Below are 17,859 nucleotides of genomic sequence, written 5' to 3'. Positions count from 1 at the left end.
TTAAAAAAAAAAGGGGAAAGCAGAAACTGAGACCCATCCTCCTAGCAAAAGCCCCTCCCCAAAGCCGCCAAGGAAGCGCCCATGAGTACCTTGCCTGATGATGGGAACGCTGTGGGCGGCTCTCTCCACCACGAAGGAGAACATCTTCTCGCTGGCACTCACGGGCCGCCTGTGGGAGGCTGGTGGGACCATGGGGGGCTCGGGGGACCCCTGCGACCAGCTCCTCTGCAATGGCGCTGGCCAGATGCCCGGGTAGAAGGGGGTCTGTGGTGGTGAGGGTGACTGGTTCAGTTCCTGGGTGGCCCAAGGTGGCTGTGGCCTTGGCCAAGGTGCTGGGCCCCTCACCCATGGGAAGGAGACCTGCAGGGGCAGACAAGAGGGTCAGGGGAGGTTACGAGCAGCTGGCGTGGTCTTCACCTTTCTGTCCCGGCGACATAATTGCTGCCCTAGATTTCGGCGTATAAGTCACTTCTCCCAAGAATCCCTCCCACACTCTCCCCAAATTTGGGATGGCGGTCCCCACCATGGGTCACCTTGCACACTATCACACCACCATTTATTGGGTGCAGCCTTCGTGCCAGGCACCCAGTCAAGAGATTCACATGCATTACCTCATTTAATACCCCTGATGCTCTGTGATGAGCCCGAGGCTGAGCAAGACCTAGTGACTTTCCCAGGACCACAGATTTGGCAGTGAGCGTCTGAGCTGGTACAACGCCACCTCTGAGCTCTGAGAGGCTGACAGCTTTTTGTCTACCTTGCTCAGCACCGTATCCTCAGCTCCTAGAATAAACCCTTGGCACATACACAGTAGGTCCTTAAATATTGGTTGAAAGAATGAATGAACATATCTCCGAGATTCAAGCCCAGCTCTCCAGGACACACATATCCACACTGTGTGTCTCCCTGGCACTCCCATTCCACCTGTTCCCCGAAGCCGAGAGCTCTGGGGTGGCAGGCACCCCAATTGGCTCGAAACCCAGCTGGCTCATTAGCCTGTGATCCTCAACATCTGCCACATCTGATTCTTGGCAGACGCTCCATAAATATCTATCGAGGGAACTTTTTTCATCTGACCCGGCGGAAGATGTCTGTATCTACTTTCATTAGAGAGCACATCAAGATCCATCTACACCGGGAGAAGCAAATGCTGAGAGGTGCTGACACCTGGCTTTGTCTTGGTTAATGCTGTTGTGGCCGTCCCTCCCTGTGCCTAGTAGTTAAACCGTGACATTGTGAATGCTACCATTTACTGTAATTACTCACCGATTTCTCACGATAGCCCTGAAGGGGAGGAGCTCTCCTTATTCCTAGCTTACAAATGAGGCTTGGAGAGGTTAAGGACTTCACCAAGCTCAGGTGGTGGTGGAGAGGGTGGTGGGACTGGGGTTCTGGAAAGCTCTTTCCCTCTCTGTCTCTCTCTCCCTTCTCTGCCCCAACCCCACCCCCAGTCACTTGGCAGAAAAAAACACACTTTTCAAGGAAGAAGCTAAGTTCAAAGGTTTGCCGCCTGTGGCGGTCACGTTTCTCTTTCTGCAGACTGCAGACACATAATGAGAAACAGGACAGAATGCTTCCGAAATAGGAGCACTGGCAGACAGAACTTCCTATAGCTCCAGCTGGATTGTATTCAAGAGGAAGGTTCTCCACTCACTCAGGTTCCCAAACCAGTCTTTTAGCTACAGTCTTTCCCAGCCAAGTCAAGAATCCGGTGAATTCCCCTGAAGACTTTTTTGGAGTCAGGGAGAACACTGTTCGGGAAAATCAAACTCCAATTGCCTGGCGACACCTGGCCCAGCATTTATGATGACACTGGCCCTGTTGAAACCTGTTTCAGGAACGGACTTGGCAGTGTTCCAGAACTCTGTTACCTTATGTGAAGATTCGAATTTCTCTCCACTGTGGGCACCTCGGTCTCCACCTAAGCTTTCTTCCTTTCTCTCCTTTCAGAAGCTGAGGTGTCCTGCTCCTGCCTTGCACTCACTTCTCCATCCATCCGATCCCTTCCCGTCCTCTCCTCTGGGGCTGTCTTGCCTCAATCATTCCTACAACCTTTCCTCATCGATTTAATAAAGATTTATCGAATGAAAGGGCTGAAGGTGGGAAGGGGGAAATTTGAATATGTTTTACCCCCGCCTGATAGAAAACAAATCGAGAGACCACGGGTAGTGTGGAGGAATTCCCTTTTGTGCTGGGATGCTCAGGTAGATGTGCCTCACTGCTCACTAACTGCCAGGGTGCTGAAGGGAGTGCTCATAGCTCATGCCTCAAGTGATCCACTGCCGTAGTGGACAGGCCGCAACCCACCTGGCTCTTCTGGAAATTCCAGGAATCTCCCTCCTAATCTGTCGGCACATTGCTGTGGGTGGGGCTAAGCACTCAACCAATCACAGTCCCTGGACATACTGATTGGTTCAGTGGTGGGGCAAGTGATCCAATCAGAGCCAAGGAGACCCAAGAAGACTTGGCTGGACACCAGGATCTGGAGTGACCTGGTGGGACTTCAGAATGCAGCCAGCATGAGGGAGTGGAGCACAGACATGGAGAGAGGGAAGCTGTTTATTTATTTTTCAAATTGTGGTAAATAACCTGCAACATAAAATTTATCATCTTAGCCATTTTAAAGTATATAGTTCAGTGGTGTTATGTATAGTCACATTTCTGTGAGATGGACCTCCAGAACTTTTTCGTCTTGCAAAATGTAAACTCTATTAACCATTAGACAACAACTCCCCATTCCCTCCGCCACCCAGCCTGTGGTGACCAACATTCTGTCTCTATGAATTGGACTACTGTAAGTACCAAGTACCTCAAATAAGTGAAATCACATGGTACCTGTCTTTTTGTGACTGGCGTATTTCACTTAGCATAATGCCCTCAAGGTTCATCCATGTTGTAACATGTCAGAATTTCCTTCTTTTATTTTATTATTTTTTTGTGTGTGTGGTAGGCGGGCCTCTCACTGCTGTGGCCTCTCTCGTTGTGGAGCACAGGCTCCGGACGCACAGGCTCAGCGGCCATGGCTTACGGGCCCAGCCGCTCTGCGGCATGTGGGATCCTCCCGGACTGGGGCATGAACCCGTGTCCCCTGCATCGGCAGGCGGACTCTCAACCACTGCGCCACCAGGGAAGCCCTTCCTTCATTTTTAAGGCTAAATAATATTCCACCATACAGTTTAGCGTGTATTTTGTTTATCCATTAAGCGTCATGGGCACTTGTGTGGTTTCTACCTCTTGGCTATTATAACTATGCTGCTGTGAACATGGTGGGGAAAATAAGGAAGCTGGTTTTGAGCCCTGGCTGGGGTGCTACCCTGAAGTGCTCCATCCCTGAGGCTTGCTAGAGCTGGTTTCTGTTGCTTGCAGCACACAGAGCCCGAACGATAGGGCCCCTAGTGGGAAGGAGCGAAAGATGTATAAACGCAGCAGAGACTCCAAGCTCTTCGGGTATAAAAATTTAAAAATAAAGGTTTTTTTTTTTTTTTCTCTGAAGCGTGTTGGTTGAGGGTAGCTTTAGTTGGAAGGTTAAAGTTGGTTTTCTCTAGTTTCCCGGCTTGCTTTATCAAAGGGAAGGTCAAGGTTTTCTCAGAAATTGCTGCTGGTAACTACAACGAAACAGGCAGGGAGAAAAGCAAACATAAGAAGAAGACTCACATTAAAAGCCAGCTCTGGGCTGTACAGGAAGCATGGGGTCAAGGTCAGTTATCAACAAGTCTGTTTTTATTATTTATTTATTTTAGATTTAATTCTATTTATTTTTGTCTGTGTTGGGTTTTCGTTGCTACGTGCAGGCTTTCTTTAGTTGCGGCGAGCGGGGGGCTACTCTTGTTGTGGTGCGCAGGCTTCTCCTTGTGGTGGCTTCTCTTGTTTCGGAGTGTGGGCTCTAGGTGCATGGGCTGCAGTAGCTGGGGCACATGGGCCCAGCAGTTGTGGCACGTGGGCTCTAGAGCGCAGGCTCAGTAGTTGGGGTGCATGGGCTTAGTTCCTCCACGACATGTGGGATCTTCCCAGACTAGGGCTCGAACCTGTGTCCCCTGAACTGGCAGGTGGATTCTTATCCACTGTGTCACCAGGGAAGTCTTCAAGTCTGTTTTTAGAAACTTTAGTTTAAAAGTACACGCTAATGCCTTTTCTCTTTCTTTGTGTCTGTTCTCTGACCATATGGTATGTTGCCATGGTTGGGTTTTTTGTTTTGTTTTTGAGGTAGCATATGTGATACTCCTGATTTCTTTTCCATACTACCTTTAAAATAGCAGGTTGCGGCTTCCCTGGTGGTGCAGTGGTTGAGAGTCCGCCTGCCGATGTAGGGAACACGGGTTGGTGCCCCAGTCCGGGAAGATCCCACATGCTGCAGAGCGGCTAGGCCCGTGACACATGGCCGCTGAGCCTGCGCGTCTGGAGCCTGTGCTACACAACGGGAGAGGCCACAACAGTGAGAGGCCCGTGTACCGAAAAAAAAAAAAAAGCAGGTTGTCAACCACCTGGATTAACCATGACCACATCCACGGCTGAATTTATATTAGCTTTAATAAACACAGGTCAATGATTTACTCAAGAAATCACTATCCAATTTTTTTTCAAATTATCTATTTGTTCTTTGTGTTATTTCTCCAATATCTGCTTCTAACCCTGAAAAGAGTGTAAGCTGAATGGGACACCCTAAAAAAAATTCGAAGTAGTTTGCACATCGAGTGCCTACAGTACACATGAATTCTGCCAGGAAGCCCTGGAGCCTGCAGAGAAGGTGAAAACTTAGACCTTGCCCTTGGAGAGCTTGTTATGCGCTCTGCCATTTGTAAGTAATTGTCGACAATACAACGACTATGAGCCACTGTGTAGAGAAGCCACAGATGTGCCACAGACTGTTCTGGGCACTTAATGCATGTGGTCTCATCTGATCTCCAGAATAATCTTGCAGGAGGCATTTTACCCCTCATTGTGTGGATTAAGAAACTGAAGCTCAGAGAGGTTAAATGACTTGCCCAAGGTCTCACAGCCAGGAAGTGGTGACACTATTTGACTCCAATACCTGTGCTCTTAGGACTTCTAGGTTACTCGAAGTCATGATTTATTACCTGCTTTCCATACTCACAAACGGATCTTAGACGATTGGTTAGTGAATGATAGGATGTTTTCCAAGTTAAAAAAAGGAAATGAACATTAGATGGTGTGAAAAAACACAAGACATCGCATGGGCTACTTAGAAATGGGATTTTCTAGGAACACTGACAACTGTCTTATGGAAGTGTTATTCATCTGGTACATGCCACGCCCTGGAAGCAGCTCAGAGGACCCCAGCCTCCATCCGGGAAGACCTGTGGTATGTTCACTGCTGTACCAGAGGAGTGCTGGGGCCAGCTGGTACCCGCCCACAAGAACTGATTGTTAAATGTCCAGGAATTTTGCCAACTGGTTGATAAACACAGCCATTAATAAGAATTAACTTACATAAGTTTACAATTAAATTATATTAGAAACAAAGGTGATACAAACTTAAAACTCACCCCTTCCTAATTATTTTACTCTATTTTATTGTTACCTATGCTCTTGAGGTTATTTCACTCTACTATATGCTTCTGTTGGAAATGTTACATAGTAATGTGTTACCACACCTCTCTTTCCTTCTCTGTATTCAGGGATGTGTCATTGGGAGCTTGAAATTGACCGTGGAGGGCGTATTACACCATAGAAATCAGGAAATGTTATAAATGAGGGCTTGGTTTTTAAAAAGTTTTATAAATAGGTTTAATAATGGTGGTTCATGTAGAGCTTGATTTTGTTTGTTTGTTTTGTTGATTGCCTAGACTTAAGACGGTAATGGAGAAAATGTTAACAATGCAGATTATACAAAAGCATGTTGTGTTTTAGCCGTTATGTTATGAATAGAGCAAAAAATTGGGGAAACGTTCTTCCAGTATTTAAAAATTATTATCTGATGCAGCAACAAAGTCACTCATGTCACTGATGAACATGTGAAGTTCTAACGTCTTTCTTTTTTCACTTGTATTATTCATAAATCCAAAATATACAAAAATACCCACCAGTGCTCAGGTTGGGAACTCTCTCATTCGTCAACTGCAATGAGAAATTGGCTATGGATACAAGAGATCACCTAAAGTCAATGAAAGCATTCTGTGAGACTTAGCTGGCTATATAGAATTTACAAGAAAGAGTACTGTATATTTTGTTACATGGAAAGACTGTGCTACACATTCTTTATATCAGTAAACCTTATGCTATGCATCCATGTACTTTACTTTTCCCAGAGAGCTGGTCATTAAATATTTACCAGCCAATCGCTGGCTGTGCTGGCACCCAGCAGAGTGCCTGCTACTCATGGTAGGTGTTCGCTGACTGAGCTGAACAGTTGGCAAATGGAGTGTAAATAAAAAGCACTTTGATTCTGGGGCTGGGATGGGGAAAACACATGCTAAGCCTGGCGCATCTTGTAACAGCAGAGAGTAAGGAAGTGCCCAAAACGAAAAGGTGGGGAGATGCTCAAGGACACAGCAAGCAATCTGAAAGAGCTCCCAGTGGCCAAGGCTGGAAGAATTTGAGCGATGAACAAGTTAATGAGTATTGGATTATAATTCAAAGTGTAAAATCAGTATACATGGATCCATACTGACATAGATACATTAGTGAGTAAATACATAAAGGAGGGAGAAGAGACCGGCTTCCTTACAGAAGAATTTAACATACATAGATGTGGAGCTTAATTCCCACAGTATGGAAGGGCCTGGGGGGTAGGGGTGATGTTGGCGAGCAGGCACACTGACCGCAGCATGGAGGAGCCATGGACCTGGAAAGACAGAATGGAGACTAGAAAACATGGCCAGTAGAACTCCGAAGCCAGGAGAGGGGGCTACATGGTGCCAGGACAAATGGCCTTTATCTCAACAGCTCCCGGGATGTCACCGTAACTCAGAGACGGATAATAATTCTATGTCCCCAAGAAAAGGGTAAATCATGTACGGGGTTTCAGTGTGAGAAATCAGGGTTATACATTTAGAACACAGAACCGCCAAGTTATAAATCATTTTTAGGTTTTGGAACTTAAAAGAATTAAGTCCCTTTGAGCTGTTCAGAAAAGCCATTCGTACTTAAAAGAATTAAGTCCCTTTGAGCTGTTCAGAAAAGCCATCCGTTTGGGGTTTTCCCAGCTGTGTTAAAGGAGATCTGGCCCATCTAATTTTCCCATTTTCTTGTAAATCTTCAATCTTACGGTTTTTCCTTTCCTTTCAAGTTCTAATCAGCTTCCTGGTCAGTCCATAAAATGGGAAATAGAATCTAATGAGAAAACAGCCGGATTTTTGCAAATAGCTTTTGCTACCCCTAGACTTGGCCTGCTTCAATTGGGTCTTGCCAGATAGAGAGACGGAATGAATGAATGAATGAATGAATGATCATCAACTAAGTTCAGAGAAGGAGCAACGTGGTTCTGATTTGGTAACAAAGGGTGTGGTCTGCCAGAGGAAGCAGGACGCAGCCCGGTTCCTGGCCGGGTACGGGTTCTGTCTCAGCAGGATGCTAAGGGTTCAGCCCGCGCTCCCGTCTCCACCTCCCCCGATGTCATCTGCATCGCCTGTAGACATCTGGTGACAACCCAGCCTCAGGGGTCCTTTTGTGTGAGTTTCTGCTGCAGAGGCCGAGCCTGAGGCTGTCTGCTGCCCCGTGCCCTCCACTTCACTGGTCTCGGGAAATCGCCTTTGATGTAAAACACCTAGCCTCAGGAGTTCTCATCACATAAGTAAGTCCCCACGGGACCTGTAAGAGCACAGGGTAGAGGAAATCCTACAAGGTCAGGTAGGAGATGACAAAGCTTGACCAGAAAGAGGCTTTGTTCTGAAGGGCACCATACTCTCTCGTCATTCACTCAGGTGCCGGCTTCTCAACTCCCGGTACAGTAAAGCCACATCCTCCTCAACGACGGGCCCTATTCAGAGGTCCCAGGAATGTGGAAACACCACCCTTCTTGGGGATGGACAACTAAGGCCCCGACTCTGAGCTTCTCATCACACCTGTTCACCACAGGAGAGAAATGAGCAACTCTGCTTCCTTGGAGACTGGCCTGGGACTTTTCCAATGGAAAAGTGGATTATTCATCATTTTCCTCCCCCCAGATCCCTGGTGGCAAATCCCGTTAGGAAGGCTCCACTTAGGCAATAGGAATGCTTCCTAATGTCATGGACATCTTCTTTGTTTTTGCCTCCCCCGCATCCATTTCTTCCATCTTCTGGATGGGCACCTTAATTTTTTTGCAGGGAAGACACCCTTTCCCTGACAATCCTGAGTCCATAGAACTCTGACCCTTCCACCCCAGGGGTGAGACCATAACCCAGGCCTGGCCAATCAGAGCATTCCTGGCCCCTGGCCTCAGTGATTGGTTCAGGGGAAGCCACGTGATCCAAGCCACTATCAATGAAGATGCTGGCTCTTTCCCTGGAACTGCTACTTTGTAGGGTGCTGGGGCTGCTGCTGGCCACTTTCCTACAGGTGAGGCAAGAGTCTGTCTGAGATTGGGAAGCTAACAGGGAAGAAAGAGTCAGATTCCTGACCATGATTTGGGCGCCTGGATCCAGCTGGGCCTAAGCTGCAGCTTTTGGCCTTTTCAGTTCCATGAGCTTTTTTTTTTTTTTTTTTGCCTAGGCTAGTTTTAGTTGGTTTTCTGACACTTGCAAACAATCAAATTTCCTGGACAGTATGCTTATTGAGACTTTAGCATAAGCATCACTATGTACTCAGAGTGAAAGTTGTTTTAAAGGTTATGACATGCTCAAATAAAACCCACCAGACTGTCATCATGCACCAAATTTACCTTTCAACTTATAAAAGTAAAGCAGCATCTCCAGAGAAGAATGATTTAAGACCAAGGAACCAATCATAAGACAAGTAGTAAAACGCTGCTTAGAGAAACTTTGATAGATAAATAGTTCTCTAGCTACAGCAGGCTTCAGACTACAAACCCCAAATTTCTGCTTCAAAAGTGACTCAGGGAAGACATTCCATAGTTTCATTTATTTCGTTTTTTGGACTCGCTGTGCACTTGTGGGATCTTAGCTACCTGACCAGGAACTGAACCCAGGTCCTCAGCAGTGAGAGCACTGAGTCCTAACCACTGGACCACCAGGGAATTCCCAACAGTCCACAGTTTTAAAAGAAAACTTTCCAGTTGAAGAAACAGGTAAAATTTGTAATATGCATCTGTTGTATATATAATATGTTAATGTCTAGTATATTTATCAGATCCATGTCAATGTAATTATATTATTACTATATTTGCAAATGCATATATATGTGTATGTATACTTAGAACTACATATTTCCAGCTCTTTTTTAAAGAGGTATTGAAAAGACTGTTCAAAATTTATTTTTCCAGCTTGTCTGTTTCTTCTTATTCCTCAGTAAACTTAAGCAATTAACCAGCACATTTCCTGGCACACAGTAAGGCTCAATCTGAGTGAGTTCTTTCTCCCCAGCTCCCCCCTCTATTTTAAGTTCTTCTTTTAGAAACCAAGTCAAATGAAAGAGGCAGTACTGCATAGTGTTACAAGCAGAGGCTGGTGAACGTTTTCTGTAGAGCCAGACAGTAAGCATTTCCAGCCCTGTGTGCCATATGATCTGCCCAGCTTACTCTGCCGTTGTAGCCGACAACACAGGCACTACTGAAATGAATGGGATGGCTGTGTTCCCAGGAAACTTTACAGAAACAGGCAATGGCCCGCACTTGGCCCTGGGCCATAACGTGCCGACCTCGGGTTAAGACCTTGGGATCCGGCGTCACACAGACTCTGGTCCGGCTCCCGGCTCTGCTCCTCCTCTGTGACCCTGACGAGTGTGTCATTTCTGTGCCTTGTCTGTAAGACACAGGGATACTAACAGCCATTTCTTAGTCTGTGAGAAGTGCATGAGATAGTGCACGTGACATGCTGGGAACACTTCCTGGTCCATAATAAATGAGCATAAAACATTAGCCATCAGGTATGATCATCATTGTCAAAAAAGAAGAAGAAAGGGGGCAACTGAATTTGTCCAGGAACGGCAGCAATATCTCTGGTAAAGAGTTAGTGGGTGGACTTCCCTGTGGGCGCAGTGGTTAAGAATCCGCCTGCCAATGCAGGGGACAGGGATTCGAGCCCTGGTCCAGGAAGATCCCACATGCCGCGGAGCAACTAAGCCCATGGGCCACAACTGCTGAGCCTGTGCTCTAGAGCCCGCAAGCCACAACTACTGAGCCCGCGTGACACAACTACTGAAGCCCACGCACCTAGAGCCCATGCTCCACAACAAGAGAAGCGACCGCAATGAGAAACCCGCGCACTGCAACGAAGGGTAGCCCCCGCTCGCCGCAACTAGAGAAAGCCCACGCGCATCAATGAAGACCCAACGCAGCCAAAAATAAATAAATAAAATAAATAAAATAATGAAAGAAAAAACAGTTAGTGGAGCCAAGGACTTCCCTGGCCGTCCAGTGGTTAAGACTCCACGCTTCCAATGCAGGGGGTGCAGGTTTGATCCCCGGTTGAGGAACTAAGATCCTGCGTTAGTGCAGCCTAAAAATAAGTTAGTGGAGCCAAACAAGCAAGGAAGCCAGGTAACTGAAAATGCATTTTCTTCTATTATCAGTGGCTTTCGTTTTTACCCACATAATGAATCATCCCCTGTCAGCGTGTGAAATTACAGGTTGGACTGGGAATTGCAAGACCTTCCTTAACCGCTGGGCAGTGAAGGACCTGCCTGGGCTCTCACGGCCCCACGATGCTTCATGCTATTAGGAAAAGCCTCCAAAAGACTCAGGAGAGCTGGCTTTTAATCCTGGCTCTGGATCTATAGGACTGATGCCTAACCTTGGGGAAGTCGCTGAAACTCTCTGAGCCTCAGTTTATGCCATGATAGGGGTGGTCCCAGGGACCTCTATAAAAACAACTGAAGGGGGAAAGGGGACCTGGGATTAATGAGTAGCTCCTTGGCAGACATTGGAAATTGAAGCTCAGAAAGGTAAAGTCAGTTGCAGCTGGCATTTCAACTTGGGTCCATCCAACTCCAAAGCCCTTGCTTTCTGGATTGTGTTCTGCAGAGCTTCCCCATTAAAGCAGCAAGGAATATTGGCCGACAGAGGGCGCTCTTCTCACAAGACAGAACGTAAGGACATTGCAGGGACAGAAGACAGTATCCAGGAGCCACGTGGGAGAGCCTGGCTGGACTGGGAACAGGGCAGAGCAGGCTGCAGGGAAGGCCAGACACAGGCAGTCATGGGGATGGGGGCTGCCGCCAAGGAGCTGTCAACCCCCTCATGGAACAACTCGGCACGTCATTTGTGGCCCCTGGCTTCCTTTTTCATTCTGGCCATTTCCATCCGTTTTGCCGTATTTCAGAACAGAGAAACACATGATTGATACATACGGGTGACGTGGGTTTCCTTACTCAGCTGCCTTGTAAGAACGGCGCCACTGTGACTAGCACAGCTTGTTTCCACACCTCCTTTCCCAGAGCTCAGAAAGCACGAGTAAAGGCAACAAGCAACAAAACCCACAACACGGCGGCACACCTGACTCTGGGACTTCAATTTCCCACGCCTGGTGCCAAGACTCTATGGGATTAATCAACGGTTGCTTCAGGGCATTGCAGATGGCCCTGCGGGTTATGTCCTGCACAACTTCAGTGGGCGACATCCACATGGACTACGTTGTGAATGGTGACCCTGGAGTTGTGCAACATGGCAGCCCAAGGTTATACTTTGATGAGAGAGCTATAATTTACACAGTATGGTCCTGGGGGCTTCCCTGGTAGTGCAGTGGTTGAGAGTTCACCTGCCGATGCAGGGGACATGGGTTTGTGCCCCAGTCCCAGATGATCCCACATGCCGCGGAGCAGCTGGACTTGTGCGCCATGGCCGCTGAGCCTGCACGTGCAGAGCCTGTGCTCCACAACGGGAGAGGCCACAACAGTGAGAGGCCCGCGACCGCAAAAAAAAAAAAAAAAAAAAAAAAAAAAAAGGATGGTCCTGGGCACAACCTGGCTGCCAATGCACTTTGTCAAACAAGAGTTTTTCTTTATATTTTTCCATCTTGTATGTTATTCTAAGGGTAATTTATCTGCAAATGTATTTATCTGCTAGCGGGGGCAGGTCTTGGGAGGTTTCCCTGTCCATAAGGACACTTACAAAGGAGGCATCTTGGCTGCTCCATGCTGGTTTGCTTGACTCTAAAGCTGAGGGTTATCATGTGCTTATTAGGTGCCAGACGCTGGACTAAGCAATTTACGCACTTTGCCCACTTAATTCCACAGTCACTCAAGGTGGTAGGAACTATTGTTACAGGAGTGGGGACCGAGGCCCTGAGAGGTAGATGATTTGGGCACGTCCAGTATAAAAGCCGGTCAAGAGCAGGGCTGGGACGGCGCTGGAGTCAGCCTGACCTCAGGGCACGTGCTCTAACCACTGAGACATCTGCAAACACATCTGGATTCCTAACCACCCGCACCTCCCCCGCCTCCCCCAATAAAATGCCGTCACACCCTCCTCTACTGGTTAGGGTCACCACAAAACCTGAAATAAATGCTTTCATTTGGGAACTCTTTGTCGGGAGAAGAACAGTTCTCATCATACTGAATCTGTATGATATCAGGGCAGTCCTCCGTGGAAACTCCATCCAAGGAGGAAACACAGCGCCCTCACCAGGGACCCCAAAATCAATTGGAAACAAGAATAGGCCGGAAGCAAGAGGGCCACGAATTTTTTAGAAAAACTGGGCTTCAAAATATTTGATGAGAGGTGCTCTTCAATACCTCTCCCTTTTTCCCCTCTTCCTTTCTCTTCTTTTAAATAGCCAGCAGGTTGGGGTCATCAGGAAGTGGAATTTGTAGGAAGGTGTCAGTCAGTCCACAGGCCGCCCTCACACGGACGCTGCAAAGGACCCCTCCATGAATATGAGCATCATGGATGGAAGCTTCTCAAGCTGGGGACGCCTCGGCAGAGAGCACTTTTGAGAAGATGGGGCTGTGGAGAGTCCTGCAAAGTGCCCTGGGCACAAGCCAGGGGAACACTTGTGCAGCTGCCTGCAGTCAACCGAGGAATGAAACAAGGTGCAAGTGCGTGTAGGAATAAGAATTGAAAAAGTCCGTGTATATTCGAGTGACCGTGAGAGTATGCTTTCCTCGGTGTGAAAACCAGTCAAGGCTACTGCTCCAGCTAGCATCAGACTAAATGGTTTTCTCCCCTCCTTTTTCCGCAAGTGGGGATAGTGTTTAATTTGCACTGACTAGCTGTGTGGCCCTGGGGAAATTACTTAACCTCTCTGAGTTTCGGATTCCTTGTCTGTAAAATGGGGATCACGGGAGAACCCATCTCATAGGTTGCTGTGAGCGTGAAATAAGGGAGAGCAGGTGAATTGCTTAGCACAGTGCTGTTCAGGTCAGTGATTCCTCCTGCTGCTCTCCTGGTTTCTCTTCTTACAAAACATCTTCTTCCGTCTTATCTACTCAAGGTTAGAGGTCGTCATCACTGTTTCCCACAATTATATAAGAAGCACCTTGTAAAATAAAGTCCCCATTCCATAGTTGTACACCCGTGTTCATAACAAACTTACTCAAAATGGCCAAAAGGTGGAAGCAACCCAAGTGGCCATGGATGGATGAACAGATAAACAAAATGTGGTGAATCCATACAATGAAATATTCAACTGGAATGAACCATGAGGATATCATACTAAGTGAAGTAAGATGATCGCAAAAGGACAAACAATGTAAGATTCCATTTATATGAGGAACCTAGAATAGTCCAATTCACAGACACAGCATGGTGGGAGGGGTGGAAGGAAGCAGGGGGTTTGATTTGATGGGCTTAGAGTTTCAGTTTGGGAAGATGAACAAAGTTCTGAAGATGGATGGGGGTGATGGCTGCACAACAGTGTGAATAGATTTAATGCCACTGTGAACTGTACACTGAAACATGGTTAAGATGGTAAATTTTATGTGTATTTTACCATAATTTTGAAAATTAAAAGTTAAAAACAAACCCCAAAATGAAATACCTCCAAGGTTTCTCCGAGGTTTGGGGTGATAGAAATGGATGAAAGTGTTCTGAAAGCAGGTTGTGGTGATGGCTGCACAACTCCATCAATATATTCAAATTGATTGAATTGGACACTTAAAATGGGTGAAGTTTCTGTTATGTAAATTGTACTTCAGTGAAGCTGTTAAGAGCAAGCAAGCAAACAAACACATGCTGTGATCCGGAGGAAACTTTGGAGGATGAAGGAGCTGTTCACTCTCTTGATTGTGGCTATGGTTTCACAGGTGTACACATATGTCAAAGCCCATCCACTTACAGACTTTAAACATGTGCCGTTTATGGCATGTCAATTATATCTCAAGAAAGCTGTGTTTTAAAAAGGCAGAACAGTATTCCATATATAAACAAACTCCTTATAATATATTAAACAATATAATTAATTAAACAATGCCTCCTTTGGATGGAAATTTAGGTTTCAAATTTTATGCCCCTATCAATAATATTTCAATAAATATCTTTGTAGAAAAAAAAAGAAAAAAATGCAGATATTATTTGCTACTCCCCTATTCTTCTCCCCACAGGCAAGCCACAAAGTCAGAATTTCCCAGGGAGGGGGCCTGGGAACCTGTAATTTGACTGAACATTCCTGAAAATTTCTTAGAATCAGACATGTTGGGGCACATTGAATCAAACTTCATGAACTTGGATTTTCAGGCTTGGGAGTGTGAAATCCCCTTTTCTTTGATCCCTAAAAAATTCTGTAAGTGTTCCATACAAATGATTCTAAATTTCGGTTTCCCTCCTATTGGCGGTGCATCAGAATCATCAGGGAGCTTGTGAGAATGCATATTCCCAGGCCCTACTCCCAGGGAGGATGTGTATGGTTGCCAGATTTCGCATAAATAAATAATTGAATAAATCAATATATAATAAACAATAGGGTGTCCATTAAATCTGAATTTCAGATAAACACCAAATAATTTTTTTAGCATATGTGGTTCCTTGCAATAGTTGGGCCACACCTGTACATAAAAATTATTTGTTGCTTATCTGAAATTCAGATTTAACTGGGTGTCCTGTATTTCATCTGGGAATCCTAAGTATGAGTCCTCAGGCCTGGGGTGAAGCCCAGATCTGCACTGTTGGTCTGCTCCCCACGTGCTTCGGACGAGGGGGATCCTTAGAACCCATGTTGAGAACCCCTGATCAGGTCAACACCTTCTGGGTCAGGAGCCCCTCCTCAGGGCGGCCAGTGGATCCCAGTGCATCCCACAAGTGAGCACACTTTAATGTTGGTCCAAGGAGGAAAAGGGGGCTGAGAAGCAGCAGGAGAAAACTGCCCCAGGTTTTCAAAGCCAAACGTGGTGGATGCGGTGTCATGAGCCCTGCAGCCTGAGGCACGGTGCTGATCTTCTCTGAGTGAGTATTTAGGGCTGCCTAGGGGACCCACACCCAGGATTCTGTCTAGATTCTCTAAACTTTATTTATTTATACCCAGCCTCATCCCAGAAAGGACTTTAAGCCTCGGAGGTCTCAGTCCATGCAGGGTTCTTGGTGCTGGGGAGTGAGGTTAACACGCTGTCTCTCTGGGACACACACGACAGGTATTAATAGTGTGCTCACCATGAATGGGCATTATTCTGGGAGTTTTACAATTAGAACCATCTCATTTAGCCCTCGAGATAAGCCTGCAAGGTCATTGCTGTCGTTGGCCCCATTTTGTAGATGAGGAAACCGAGGTTCCGAGGGGTCCAATGGCTTGTGCAAGAGCGCACCGAGTAGGCCAGTGGCGGAGCTGGGGTTCTGACCCAGGACTGTGTTGCTAACCAGCCCCCATCCTGCCTCCCTACTGAACCAGATACTTCTTGTCACTGAGCTTTGCTGGGCAAATTTTGGGTTACGTTCCCCTTAACCTGGGGCCATACTTTAGGTCCTGATCCCGGGAACATTTCTGATTCGGTGTGATAACAGCTGGCAGGCCTTGAGCGTCTACTCCGGCCAGACACTTTGACATTTTATACATAGATACTCTCTCAACGCCCTGCACCGCTGGGAAGACCCAGACCCAAGCACGCAGAGAAGCCTGGCCGAGGTCGCAAAGCTAGGAAGTTGCAGAGCACTGATCTGCCTAAAAAGGAAGCATCCATCTCTGCATCTTCAAAAGCACACACCTGCTTTCCACCTCCCCTCGCCAAGCTTCACTTTTCAGGAAAATGCTCTCGCTCCGGGCTGGTCCCTAGACAACTCTTGCATGTAATTCCACGAAATGCCCAGAAGAGGGCGCGAGGACTCGCTCTCCCCGGGCACCCACGCGATGGGGCTGAACTTCGCAGAATCTCGAAAGCAAGAGTGACGCGCTCCAGACGAACTCCACCTGTGGCCGTACCCGAGCCGTAGGCTGCACGGAAGGTGACACAACACGGCACCTCTGCACCCCTCCCTCCCCCCCCCCCGCAGGGCCGTGGACTCACCGAGGCTGGGTTTTCGATGACCAGTTCGTAGGTCAGCCCTCTGGACCCAAACCTCAGGATGTCTCCGGGTAGGAGCTTCACAGCCACGTTCTGAATGTGGCACTCATTGACGAACGTGCCGTTGCAGGAATTGAAGTCATGGAGAACAAAGCTGCTTTCGGCCTCATTATATTCAATGAGTGCGTGATGGTTGTCGACGTCTGCAGACTGAAATGCAGAAGGGGGACAGTCAGAGCCAGGAATAACAGGAATAACAAGGAATAATAACTAGTGCCACTGACACTGGGGGCCCCAATGTGCTAACCACTTCATCTGGCTGGATAGTCACTGCAATCCTAATTTTAAGAGGAGGATGCTAAGGGTCAGAGAGGTTAAGTGACTTGCCTAAGGCCACACAGCTAGTGAGTGGAGGGTCACCAGACCCTGACAGCAGACCCAGAATAGATGCCCAGTTTTAGGGTAGGGCGTCAGGCAACACAGAGGCAAGAGGGAACTCGGGGGGAATTGGCCAGGAATTGGCCACTTGATAGTTCTCTGATCCCATGCAAGTATCCTTTTGGTTGTCCCGAGTGGCAAGACAGCAGAAATGGCCCAACACAAACCAGAAAGGTCAGTTGGCAAGTGACAACTGTCCATTTACTGCAAGTGTTAAAGTTCAGGGGAGGTTTTGTAATAATTGTTGTTTTCATTTGTTTGTTCTATTCATTTTTAAAATAACATGTTTTTTCTAATAATGCAGAAAATGAGAACTAGAGAAAAACACAAAGAAGACATTAAAATCACTTAGACTCCTGTGCCCCAGAGGCAGGCACCGAGAACACGATGGTTCACATCCTTCCAGTCTTTTCTCTATGCTTACAATCTTTTTAAAAAGTTTAAACACAATTGAGCTCACACCACAAAACATAGTTTTATAACTACCTTTTAAAAGCCTTGGTGTATAATGAAGGTTTATCCCATGTGATTAATTATTACTGTTGCTTCTTAAAAGCTACTCAGAATTTATCTAACCAAAGATGATCTATTTTTCAATAGGGGCCCTGGTGTGACCACATTTCCCCCAAAAGAGAGAGACCCCAGACAGTGAATTGTCAGTGGGGTCAGAAACCTCCTGTGTAACCACTTTAATAAGAAGAATGAGCAAAACTCGGCACCAAGGATGAAATATCACATCCCCCCTGGCCCCGGCGCCCTGGACTATGGGCTGCAGGGCACGTGTGAAGTCTTCTGTCTTCTCAGGACACTGCCTATGAGCCATCCACTCCAGCCTGAGACTTTGCAATTATTTTCTAAGTCACTCTTCTCAGAGTGCCTCATCCAACTTTCATAGAGAGTACTTGGAATTAGAAATCTATACTAACATCCCACAATATAATT

At 46.9% G+C, this 17,859-nt stretch overlaps 1 protein-coding gene across 1 annotated transcript in view; it reads right to left on the bottom strand.

Moving 5' to 3' along the window:
- Window positions 1-17,859, bottom strand: part of LOC308611654 (forkhead-associated domain-containing protein 1-like) — a 93,251-nt gene that overhangs the window by 56,874 nt on the left and 18,518 nt on the right. The window contains exons 2-3 of the mRNA XM_081260357.1: window positions 16,483-16,689; window positions 90-360 (exon numbers count right to left, since the gene is read on the bottom strand). Of these exons, the coding sequence (XP_081116483.1) occupies window positions 90-360; window positions 16,483-16,689 (478 nt within the window). The remainder of the gene's footprint in view (window positions 1-89; window positions 361-16,482; window positions 16,690-17,859) is intronic.

Source organism: Mesoplodon bidens (assembly GCF_964165515.1).
Source record: "Mesoplodon bidens genome assembly, contig: HAP1_SCAFFOLD_118, whole genome shotgun sequence".
In the NCBI taxonomy this organism is placed as follows: Eukaryota; Metazoa; Chordata; class Mammalia; order Artiodactyla; family Ziphiidae; genus Mesoplodon; species Mesoplodon bidens.
Note: the sequence above shows the minus strand (reverse complement) of the source record. Positions and strands in the feature narration are given on the sequence as shown.